Source organism: Apostichopus japonicus, chromosome 17 (genome assembly GCF_037975245.1).
Source record: "Apostichopus japonicus isolate 1M-3 chromosome 17, ASM3797524v1, whole genome shotgun sequence".
Taxonomy (NCBI): Eukaryota; Metazoa; Echinodermata; class Holothuroidea; order Aspidochirotida; family Stichopodidae; genus Apostichopus; species Apostichopus japonicus.
The window spans coordinates 11,098,449-11,111,299 of NC_092577.1; the positions used below are offsets into that span (position 1 = coordinate 11,098,449).

The 12,851-nt window shown below is 38.9% G+C and overlaps 1 protein-coding gene across 1 annotated transcript in view; it reads left to right on the forward strand.

Annotated features, from left to right (window-relative positions):
* The window catches only part of LOC139984552 (uncharacterized), a 30,757-nt gene extending 18,793 nt beyond the window's left edge, over window positions 1–11,964 (forward strand). Inside the window, exons 2-3 of the mRNA XM_071998490.1 lie at window positions 8,765–11,099; window positions 11,364–11,964. Of these exons, the coding sequence (XP_071854591.1) occupies window positions 8,784–10,940 (2,157 nt within the window). The 5' untranslated portion in view covers window positions 8,765–8,783 and the 3' untranslated portion in view covers window positions 10,941–11,099; window positions 11,364–11,964. The remainder of the gene's footprint in view (window positions 1–8,764; window positions 11,100–11,363) is intronic.
* Window positions 11,965–12,851: the final 887 nt, after the last annotated feature.

Here is a 12,851-nt window from a genome sequence, read left to right on the forward strand (position 1 = left end):
AATATACATGAGAAAAATGCTAAATAAAACAGAATTTTTATGTTATTCTATTTAACAGATTATTCTTGTAAAAATTTTAACTGGAAAACTATGTAAAAAGAAAACATTATTTTCCAGTTAATTACTTTTTACAGAATGTCTGTAAAAATAACAGGAAACGATTGGAAACTTTTTTTCCAATCGTTTTCTGTTAATTTACAGAAATTTTTTTAACAGTGTACACTGGTCCTTCGGGCAACTCCGAGAGCATATTTACAATTGGGTCAGGGTGACGGTTAAACTGGCACCACTAGGTCGTCGTGTGCCCTGGCCCTTATAACCTCCTCCCGACTTTTAAAAAGATTCGAGCTTTTCATATATAAGCCCCCCAAAACTCCTGGATTGGGTTCGACAATGGACCGAGGCCCGGGGGTTTGTTTGGGAATTGCTCAATGCTGGTAGTAACCAGGGGCGTATCCAGGATTTTCTAACCCGGGGGCGTGAATTACTATCTAAGCGGAGCGCCACCATCGGTTGGCGCGGAGCGTACAAGAAAATTTCAGGTTTTGATACCCCCTAGATCACCGGAAATGGCACTTCTCGGGCTTGAAAATGACCAACCAGATGTACACTTTTGCCTGAGAACCAAGTATTTCCCAATACTTTTTTTTTCCATCCATAACCTTTTTGAAGATTGTAACCAGTCACACATCATGTTCGACCTCATTGCATGTCCTGTTGATCATTGCTTTTGTAGGTGATTCTACGTCACGGCCCAAAATATCCGAAAACCCCACTTTTCAAAGTTTAAAGCCCATTATTTGTTCAGAATTTGAAAATTCACATTTCTCGTGAAGACAATCACTTCAAAACATATACATAATGTTGCACAAAATTCAATCTATGGACAACCAATATAGAAAAACCTCCTTCAACCCCTAACAGACCGGTCAAAATTGCTACGAGTAGAGGGAAGTATGATGAAGAATGTTGCTCAGGAAGTTTTCGAAAATTCAGACACAGTTAATTTATTGGTGTACAAATATTACAACCTCTTATAACGGCAATTATAAAACTTCGTTGAAGGAAATGAAAAATACCAGATATTTCCGATATCAGATATTTCGAAACCGAACACTACACACAAAGGCGTAGGAGGCGGGGCTGCAGCCCCCCCCCCCACCAAAGTTGTTCCCCTGAAAATTCGGGCAATATGCTGAGAATAAATGAATAGTTTAAAAATTATCTCCTTGGTAATTAAAATAAAGTTCTAAGCTTGGCAGACTAATTCGCCATTACTACTGTAAAAGAGAGTTTTGACATAATTGGACCTGTATGCTTTTTCTCCATCTACATAAGACATTTCGTTGTTTACATTAGCATCCTGCGGATGACTGCGCAACTTTCACGGACACATCCATTTGACGTCCACGTCGGGAAGTTGTTATTGAACAACACCCTTGCCAGACGACACACCTTGCTGTCGGCGGGAAATCGAACCGGGGATCTCATGACTGGGAGACGCCGGCCTTAACCACTAGGCTATACACTCCGCCTATTGACATTAACATGTTGAAATTTTGGTTATATTTTTTCGGGCAAGTCGTTATACAGCCCCCAAATCCAATTGGGCTCCTACGCCTTTGACTACACACATAGACAGTTTTGAGGCTGTTCATTTTTGAACATGCATTTTCATGCTCACTGATATTATGTGATGTCTGCTCTTTGCTTTACAAATTCGAACAGGCGTGTAGCGAGTAATTTGCCAACGGAAGGGCGAAGCCTGTAGGCAAACTATCTAAGCGAAGCGCCACCATGAGTTGGCGCGAAGCGTACAAGAAAATTTTGGCCGAAAAAGCCTCCCAGATCGCTGGAAATGACACACAGGCCTTGTAAGTTGCATCTAAGCATTGTCTATTTTTAAATTACTAGCGATATCATAGAGAAAATTTGCTCGGGTGGGGGGGGGGCGGTCGCCCCTTCCCGAAATGCGTCATGTTCCCCGACGACTCGGTCGAGTTCAAGACCAGCCACAGTTTGTTCCATTGCACAATTGAACAATTGTTCAAGGCGTCCAGACACACACACGCGTTATGCTAGACCATATATAGTATATATATATATATATATATAGATACATTAGTGAGAGAGGAAAAATGGAAACGTCAACTAGAGCACCAATGGTGCAGAAGCTCATACCTTTTCGAGCTTTAAAATGTAGGGCCCACAAAACTTTATGGCCCACCAAATTTCATGCCATTTTCAGATTCCACCAATTTTGGGCCCATGAGGGATACCCCCCCCCCCCTCCGTTAGCAGAATACTGGCCACACCACTGGCTATAATTCCTATTTTCCCCCTTTAAATCCTGTTTTACCCACTCTCTCAAACAATACCACTGACCTACCCTATTAAACTTTCTCCCCTCTACCTGAGCAGACCTGAAGTATGGAACGCGAAAAGGGCAACCGTATTTCGTTGCCTAAACTAAGTTTGTTTCGTTGCCTCAACTAAGTTTGTTGCTGTCTAATCTAAAGCTGTTGCTGCTAGTTTACCATGTTGCTGTTGTTCGTTGATGTCTAAACTTACGTTGATGTCTAAAGTCACGTTGACGACTAAACGCGCCTTAATGTCTAAACTCACGTTGATTTATAAACCTTACGGTTGATGTCTAAACTCACGTTGATGTCTAAAACTTTCGTTGCTAAGTTAACTTACGGTTGATGTCTAAACTCACGTTGATGTCTACACTTTCGTTGCTATCTAAAGTTCCGTTGTGAACACATTGTGAACGAACATAATTCTTTCTTTTCAAAACAATTATAACAATCAACCGCAAGTTGCTTCCGTGCAGTGCTAACAACATATCTATTACAGAGATTTTCATGCTAAATACAGCCAATGATGTTTTCTCAAATTTCCCGAGATTTGTTTGGTTAATAGTCCCTTACCCATTGTCTGCAAACATGCTTGCATCTTCAGTGCTCAATGAACGCAAAGTATGATGGTTTAACTACGTAACGCGAAAAGGGGGGGGGGGGGGGTATCGTTAATGTCATGCCGGATTTGTAGCAACAGCCATGTAAATATCCTTAACAACCTGATTTGTCGAACAAAATCACGTTGTTAACGATATTTACATGATAGTTGATACAACTCCGAGGACGTTATTTACATTTATATTGTTAATGTCATATTTGAATAATTGTTTTATCACAGAAAGTTATGAGTTGAGAAAATCTATGAATTTTGTGGGAAGCTACCACAACATCTCTGATACTGAAAAGGACTTTAAATCTCACAGTATGTTTTGTTCTCTCCATATTGAGAGTTGATAATGTAAAATGTGCATTTATACCACAGTTATTTCTTCGTTGCAAACTTGCGTAAAGTTTTGCGGTCCCTTTGACCACGTGCTTCAAGTCATGATTCTGGTGCAACACTAATTCGTGTGCATAAACTACTGCAGTCATACATCGTCAAAAGTAGTCGTTGAAGTTTCGACATTGCGTAAAAATGTTATTTAAATACTATCATTTTCGTGGAGTTGGTTGTTTCTAAATACTGAAAAGCATCCAGGGTAAATGTGTTGTAGGCAAGGACGTCGCTAGAGGGGGGGGGGGGGGTGTGGGGGTGTCTCATCCCCCCAATCTTGGTAAAACTGACGATAGTTGGAAAATTTCAGTGCCACAGTCGGAATTTCCGACTGTCGCACTCTAATTTTTCCAACTGTCGCACTCTAATTTTCCGACTGTCGCACTCTCATTTTCACATATTCTTGTAATTTGTGATTGACCTAAAATTTTCGGTCAAAATTGACCTTTGATCAGTGATATTTACCACGTTTTCCTTGTCACATTGAGAAATTGTATCTCGCGATCCTTATACTCCACCATACAAAACTTCGTATGATTTTGAATACTCTAAAAAAAAAATTCTAATAGAACTACTGTACAAAGTTCGCCAGCTTCAATTCGGTTAATTCATGTATTAATTTTGCTATTGGTTTGGTTGACCCTGTTCGCTAGCTTCAAGTAAGTTCAGGATATACATTGTATGGTATACGCGCAATGTTTATCTACGGAAGCTTAAAAGTGCCATCAATAAGAAAAACTTTGCCCCATAAGTTGATATTTTTCAGTAAATTGTTTAGATAACAAGATAAAATCTTATCAAAAATGTTGGATTGCTCAGTTGCTTTAACTGAGCAATTGAAAAAATTTCTGAAAATGTTTAATTGACAATTACTTATCATAGCCTATCTCGTCAATTGGACATTTTTCTGTAAAATGTTTAATTGTTCACCTCATTCTGAATGCTCAGTTGGAATGAAGTAAACAATTGAAAGTTTTTCATGTGAGTGATAAATAGCCCCCCCCCCCCCAAGAAAACAATATTAAGCGTGCCAGTAAAAAGCACTGTATATTTTGGTAATTCACTATGTCGTCGAATATAATTTGTTGGAAAAACAATTTCCCCTTTGTTACATTAACATAGCTTTTGTAGTTAGTAGTCTATGTAGCCTAGAAGCAGATAACTTTACTCAGTTGCTAACTTGCTTAGCCAAAGTGATTAATAAGTTTGTGAAGTGAGGGCCTGTGTACAAATGTATCGAAAAAAAATTTCCGCGCGCTATGCGCGCGTTCGACATGTTAATGTTGACGAGTAGTACGGGGGGGGGGGTGGGTACAAGGCAGCAGTCGGAATTTTCTTGCTCCAAAACCCATCCAGTTGGAATTTCAGACACTACACCCCCCCCCCCCCCCAATCATCAGGCCTTAGCTACGTCCCTGGTTGTAGGTAAGGTGATATGATCTTTTCTCCACAAATTTTCAGGATTTTCAGTTGAAACTCCGAAGTTTGAACAGGCCTAATACAAATTGCGTGGAATTTAGCGAGATATGCACACTACATTTGCGGGGATATTTGAAGAGTTGGGGTAGCTGGTGAAATCGCTGCAGGTCAAAGCATCGAGGTACTATATACGGAGTTGGAGAGGAGGAAAGAGTGGCAGGGCAGGCGAAATGAAGGTCGGACGGCCGCCCTTGTAAAACAGCGAAGCTAGGGCACTGGATGGCATCCGCCATATATATATATTGTGTAGAGAATTCACAAAGTACAGGCAGTGATAATATCGCATCTTCTCAACTATAAACACTAGTAAAAGTATAGGTCATATAATAAACGCAATTGGTGTTCGATCGGGACGAAAACATTTGTCTTTAGTAATATTACTGTCATTCGTTTTCCAGACATATATCCAGACATCATGTAATGGTTCAATAATTCAATTTTAAGTACAGTATTTTATGCTGGCATTTTGTCTCGACACTCCTTTTACTTGATTACCGACATTCCCAGATTATCTCTACACATTGTTGGAGGGGCTCAATGAAATTAGTTTAAAAATGCAGTATTTTTATGCTGGTACTTTGTCTAGACACTCGACGTTGTACTTGATTTCCGACATTCACAGCGTATATGCATAGCCTATAAGTATAACATTAAAACATTTTAAAAGTTGTTTACCGTGCAGCCTCCTATTCGTATGAGTTGTACTAACGCACATGTTATCTGATAGGCTGGCTGTGGGAGATACGGTAGCTTATAAAACAAGGTTTCCACAAGTTTGCGTTTGGTGACTCCAAATGGACTTGGACCTCCAAGACCCCTATTGTTTTTGGTGCAGGTGTGTATAGCCACGTACAATAGACTGACTTGTGTTTATTTAACGTATCAAAATGGTGGTTCGGGCCATTTCTATAGTAACAGCTAGTTCTGCTTATACTAACACCTTTCTAGTGTACTGAAGTCATCGATACCTCAATGCATTTTGCATTCTGGTTTACATTACGCGGTTGAGCAATTTTGAACAGCGCCGATAGCAACAACGTAAGTTTAGACAATGACGTATGTTTAGACAACGGAAGTTAAAATAACAACGTGAGTTTGAGCAACAACGTGGTAAAACAGCAGCAACAACTTTAGTTTAGACTGCAACAAACTTAGTTTATACAACGAAATATGGTTGCCCTTTTCGCGTTCCATACTGAAGCACTCCTTGCCAAAATTTTGGCTGGCTGCCTACATACCTCAGGCTCAAAGACTTCTAAGAATCCGCAAGTGCTGATTGGCTATAGGGCTCTCATGCTTACAGTTCAACAGTTAATAACAACTCCCAGTCCTGCTTTAATTCCACTAACAGCCTCTGCAGAGCTTAACCACAAATGTAAACAAACACTACAGAGACTGGGAGACAAATTAAAGGAGCTTTGGCAAAAGGTGAAGGCTCAGATTTTTTTAAACAATGGGGATTCATTGTAATTAATTAACTTTTGACCAAAAATTATTAGGCATCATCTTATTCATTTACAATCCAACAATCATCAGTTCAACTTTGAATATGATCCATCAAAATCTTGAGGAGATTGAGATATTTGAAAATATTACAAAGAATGACCCCTGATGACCCCCTAAATGACATTTGACCTCAATTTTCCGAACACCCCTCATAACCCTCATCCCGAGGAACGTTGTGACCAAGTTTCATCATAACTGGTCATACACTGTACGAACAGGAGCAATTTGAAAATATAGGGCGGCGGCCCGGGCCACAAAAGATCCCTAGTTGATCTTTGATCTCAAATTCATGAACACCCTGAAGGTAAAACTTCCATAGTACTATCGTGACAAACCCTCAACATTGTACCATAGAATCTGTAGGAGAAGAAGCATTTTGTGTATTTCCACAAAATGGCCCATTACGGCCCACAGGTGACCATTGACCCCAATTTCGGACCATCTCTGATGGCCCTATACCCAATGGTCCTTGTGTCCAAGTTTCATGAAATTCCATTAAATACTGCGTGAGTGGGAGCGGTTTTACCAATTGTTGACGGATAGAGTGATAGACGCCGCACTGTATCAATAGCTCACACAAGCATGCTGGTATGAGCTAAAAATGGAGTTGTCGGTGTAAGGGGTAGGGTGAGGCGCACGTCCCCTCTGTAATCTTCGATCTGTCACTGGCTACCATGTGTATATAATAGGGATCAGTGCTGTAATTATGACTGTTCCTCTTTCTCTTCCCGAGGTCTTGGCGTTTATCTTCTACTTCCTCCTTTTCTCCTTTTTCTCTCTTTCTTCTTTTTCTTTTCCCTTCCTTCCTCTCCTCCTTTTCTTTTTTCTCCCTCTTTTTCCCTTTTTTCTTCTCTTTTTTTCTCTCCTCTTTTCCTTACCCGGGGGGGCGCGCCCCCAACGCCCCCCTGGATACGCGCCTGGTAACTATTAATTTACTATTTGTTATAGTGACACTATTCTGTATTATTAATCTCCGAACAATTCAGGCTTATTGCGGCTTACCATTTTCAAGTTTTCTTCTGAGCAATTTTACTTGATGATTTGTTATGCTATGTTAGTTTTTGTATAGCGCTTTATATGGCACAGCCATCTCATAGCACTTTGAATCCCTGGTCATCAGGCTGGCTGCTGAGAATCCAGCGCACACAGATTAGTTACCTCACAGGTACCCATTTATACACCTGAATGGATAGGGGCAGTCGAGATAAAAGTGCCTTGCCCAAGGACACAACATAACAGGATTATATATAAAACAAAAGCATTAGCCACTCGGCCTCCACGCTCTTCTTGTTTTGCTTATTCTAAGCTATTTTTTCCTGTAAGTGCACGCCATTTTAGGATGGGAGGAGCAGAAGGGAGGGGCGGGGCAAGCACAACCACGGTCCACCCCTCTAGTTTAGTGTGCATGATCATCATCCGTACCCCCATGCATTGTTTCATGGACCGCTGGGCTATCATAGTCAAACCCGGTTACGGTGAAGCCCGTTACACCAACAGAATTGCCTGTAAGGTTTCATAATAGTATGTACGATTGTATAAAACATAAGTAAAGAAAGAGGCTTGAGACCACGACGTCACTACCATTTGAAAAAACCTATTCTCTGGTCATTCTGTTTGCAAAAAGAATGATGATAATCTAAGAAATCAATTTAATTTTCCCTAGTTATAATAACGTTTCATATCAGAATAATAATCTGATATATCAGAAAAATAATCTGATATACCAGATTAAGAAAATTGTCTTTCATGGCCCTAATGGGCTTTCGTACTACGTAGTTCACCAGCTAAAGGTCCGCTTGGTTAACGGGCTCGTGGGGGGGGGGGGGGGGCTGGGGCGTATTCTGGTTTAGTTCGGGTAGTAACCTGGGTGAGGAATCTGTGCTGGTGTATTTGTGCGGGTAGAGTTTCCCCGGAGGTAATTGCTGGGGGTGGGGTTAATTGTCCTCGGGGGTATTTGTCCTCGATGTATGTCCGGGGTAGTTGTCCCGGGGGTAGTTGTCTGGGGGTACTTATCCTCGGGGGTATTTGTCCTCGGTGGTGTATGTCCGGGGGATATTTGTCCGGGGGTAATTGTCCTCGGAGGTATTCGTCCTCGGGGGTTTTTGTCCGGGGGGTGATCGTCCGGGGGTACTTGTCCCGGGGGTATGAGTCCGGGGGTATATGTCCGGGGGTATTTGTCCGGGGGGTATTTGTCCGGCAACCATCCACTTAAACTAATACTAATCAAAGTCTTTGAACAAAAGTTTACCCTTGACAATACTCAATCCCACCCCGCCTCCCATCCCGGTAATTGAATAACTGCATAATGATATACCTAGAGAACTGCACTTAACATCTAATTTAATTAATGTTTTAGTCTTACTCATGCTCTCGACGACCGCAGCAGTATTTGTTAATTTCTATATTATTTTGTAAATTGCAGAATCTCGTCATCAAGACAAATGGCTTCGTCAACTCCTCTCACGGATCTGGCAGAGAACTTCTTCCTGTGCTCTGTTTGCTTGGATCAATTTAAAGAACCGAAACAGTTACCGTGTCTGCATCGATATTGTAGAAATTGCTTGGAGACAGTCATTCAAGCCAGTTATGATGGGACGCTTAAGTGTCCATTGTGTAAACAGGAATACGTGATACCAGAAAATGGTGTTGACGATTTCAAGACAGACTTCCATATGAAGAGTATGATTGAGTTCATACATTTGCGAAAGTGTATTGAAAATAAAGATTTCAAGAAGTGTGTAAGCTGTTTCAAGAATACTGAAGTTTCAGCTTATTGTTTTAAGTGCAGAGATTACTTGTGTGACCAATGTTACAAAGTTCATGTAACCAGTAAAATGTTTACAGATCACAAAAGCCACATTCTGAGATTGGATAATATAGAAGGAAAGAATATGACACTGGATAAATTAACATCACTAACGGAAGATCCCAGGTGCCATATCCATGCAAAGAAGGAAGCACAATTATGCTGCAGTTCTTGCGGAAATGTACCAGTGTGCATAGCTTGTACATATATTAAGCACAAAGGTCATGACCTGCATGACGTTACTGAAATAGCAGAAAGTGAAAGAAAACTACTAAAACAAGAACTTGCTGAACTAACCAAATACAAAAGTAAACTATATGGCCTACCAACGAAAATAAAAGCTACTACACAGAAGCTGAATGAAAATGTCGTGAAAAAAACAGAAAGATTGATAAATCAGCACAAGCAGCAGACACACAAGATTAAAGATAAACTTGCGGAATGTACTAAGGAACGAAAAAGAGGTTTAGAGGACATCGGAAGCAAAAGAATAGAAAACAACATTCGGATAACTCTTAATTTGGAAGAGGAGTTGAGCCAAGTGAGAAAGAAATATGATAAACTCAGGAAAACAACGAATCAAAAATATGACAACGAATCTGAAGAGTTTATAAACAAATGTGATAAAACTGAGGGCGAGCTCTTTAGAAAACTTGGAAGCCTAGATGCTAACTTCAAGAATTTGACAACAGCAAAAGACCAGCTTGTAAATCAAAATGAAAATGAACTAAAACAAATAAGAGAATATTGCGAACAGATTACTAAACGATACGAGAACCTCACAGCAACGACATCATCTATTCTTGCTACTAAAGATGATTGGACAGACGCTCAGTGTATTCCTGATATTAGAGCAGCCTTTGAATCTCTGATAGAAGAAATGAAAAAGGAATATCAAGAGTTAGAATCTTTATCTGATTTTGTTCTCAGTGATGTAACAAAGGTTATTATTGACAACGTCACGATTGCACAAGCAGTGGCCAAAGTTAAAATTAACTCTATCATTGGTGTTATAAGCAGAGGAGATACCAGGATTTTCATTACTGAAAAGGCTGGGTATTCACACATCACTGTGTGCAACAGAAAAAGTGAAATACAACTACACATTGATAAGGTCATGACTATACAACATTGGCGTTATTGTCGTCTGCTTTCTGAGTTCAAATTTATAACATTTTGTTGGCCTGATGAAATCTGTATTTATGATGTACGTGATGGGGCAAAGAGCAGGAAGAATATTCGTAACGTCATTATCAAGTGGCCACATGATCAGTTCGTGAGTTGTGTCACTACTGATTCTGTGAAGAATCATATTATTGTCGGTACTAACAAAAGAGATGTGTATGTATTTACTGATCAGTTGAATTACAGTCACAACATTACACTACCAGATGTAATCGATGATTCGCATGATATCTCTGCACATAGAGGTAGTCTCCTTGTCTGTGACAAGGCGTGTGGTAGAGCATATGCAGTCACCATGGTGGAATCACAGAGTAAGCTGATGTATGAATTCACCAAACCAGGTCTTGATGGATTGCACTGGAGACCTATCAGTGTCTGCACAGACAATAATGAGTTCATTTACATGATATGGAAAGCAGACATCTTACATCGGCGGAGATGTATTCTGGTACAATACAGTCAGGATGGCCGACAGTTACTCACAACAAGAATATTAGATGATAACGTTTACCGCGTGTCAACATATGAAGGGAACAGTTTAGAAAAACTTCTAATAGCAACAAGGAGATGTGAAGAGTTGTACACGTACAACCTAGTAGTGTCGTAGATTAAGGAAATTATTTTAAGTTCAAGTTCATCGAGAAATAAGACTTTAATTTTCTATCCAAATACAAGTGCTGTGGTCGAGTGGATAAAGGAGATGACATTTAAAGCAATGAGGCTAGGCGATTGAGAGGTTCGTGGTTGCATTTCCGGCCGGATAATGGTAAGGTGGATTTTCATCAAAGAGCAATCTACGGTTTCCCCATCTGAAATGACTCTCTAGATTGAAAAGGATTCCAAATTTGAGTTAAAATGTTGATTTGGAAGCCTCCCGACGTGAAAGTTGTTATCAATAAGCCTTTGCGGGATTTACTTAAACATTTCGTAAAATTAGTGCCCGATTATTATTATTATTATTATTATTATCATTATCGCAATGTTTGATTTCTTTACTTGTTTTATTGTGTTTGTTTTCATTTCCTGACAGACAGATAATCTCCAAAAAGAACAAAAGTATGAATGTTATTTCAGCAGTTGGGAGAAGTGATATCCAAGTAATATCTTCCTGGTAAGAATTATCACTGATTTTAACGTCCAACATGTTTCCGAGAATATTCTGTGTCTGAAGTTGGGCCCTCTTGAAAGTAGCCCAAGGCAGAGGCTAGAGTGTACTCTAGCCCGTGTTATTGCCATTGACCAGAACGATTCTTGACAGATAAATCTAAGAAAGGAAAAGAAAATTTCTGGGAACTAAACCTAAAGACCACGGCACCATTCGGTTTAAACATCAGAAAAGATTTGCCATCCCAGAAAAACCAAAACAATTCCTTTGCAATTACGACAGAATCGGATTAAAATAATCCGACGCGGATTAAAATAATCCGATAATAATCTTTTCTATAAAATAGTTTCAATACCTGCTACTCCTTGTCACTTTCGGTGATCATGCACTGAAGAAGAGCTAGTTTTGCTCGAAAGCTCTGCAAAAACCAAACATTGGCTGTTTTACTTCCAATCACTTACCTAATTCAATGATTGTATCTCACTCTAGATCCAGCCTTTCTCTAAATTCAGCATAGTTGTTTAACAGTTTTCCCGTTATTCCTATATATATATATACATATATATACATATATATATATATATATATATATATATATATATATAAATATATATATATATACATATATATATATATCTATTTATATATATATCTATTTATATATATATCTATTTATATATATATACATCTATTTATATATATCTATATATATATATATATATATAAATATATATATATATTATATATATATTTATATATATATTTATATATATATATATATATATATTATATATATATATATTATATATATATATATATATATTATATATATATATATATATATATATATATATATATATATATATATATATATATATATATATATATATATATATGTATATTTATGTAGACTAGTTGAGACTAGTGGAACACTAGTAGTTATAACTCAGAGTTTCATGTGTTGAGCGATCATCAGACACCTGATAGCTTCAAGTTATGCTCCATGAATATATAGGCTCTTCGTAGGGATTACCGGGGATTATAGGGTTGTTGGTGTATTGTTCCTCTGTCGATGTGTCTCCTTTTGCATCCGTTCTGTTGGTGATTTTTTTGCCATTCTTCGGTGTTCCCTCCTTTGACGGTGTCCAGTTGGGGGGGGGTATCTGATATATATATATATATATATATATATATATATAGTAAATCAATAAAGAATAACACACCAGAAAAATTCCACTTCACGACCGGTTTCGTCCTTTTGGGACTCATCAGGCGAAGGTAGGAATCGAATCCTGTACAATCTTAATACTTGGGTAATACGCCCTTAATGACAGTTATTCAAAGCCAATTTATACGCTTTAACACAACTTACAGTAGAATCACTGTGGTCGAGTGGTACGGGCTTAGGTTCGT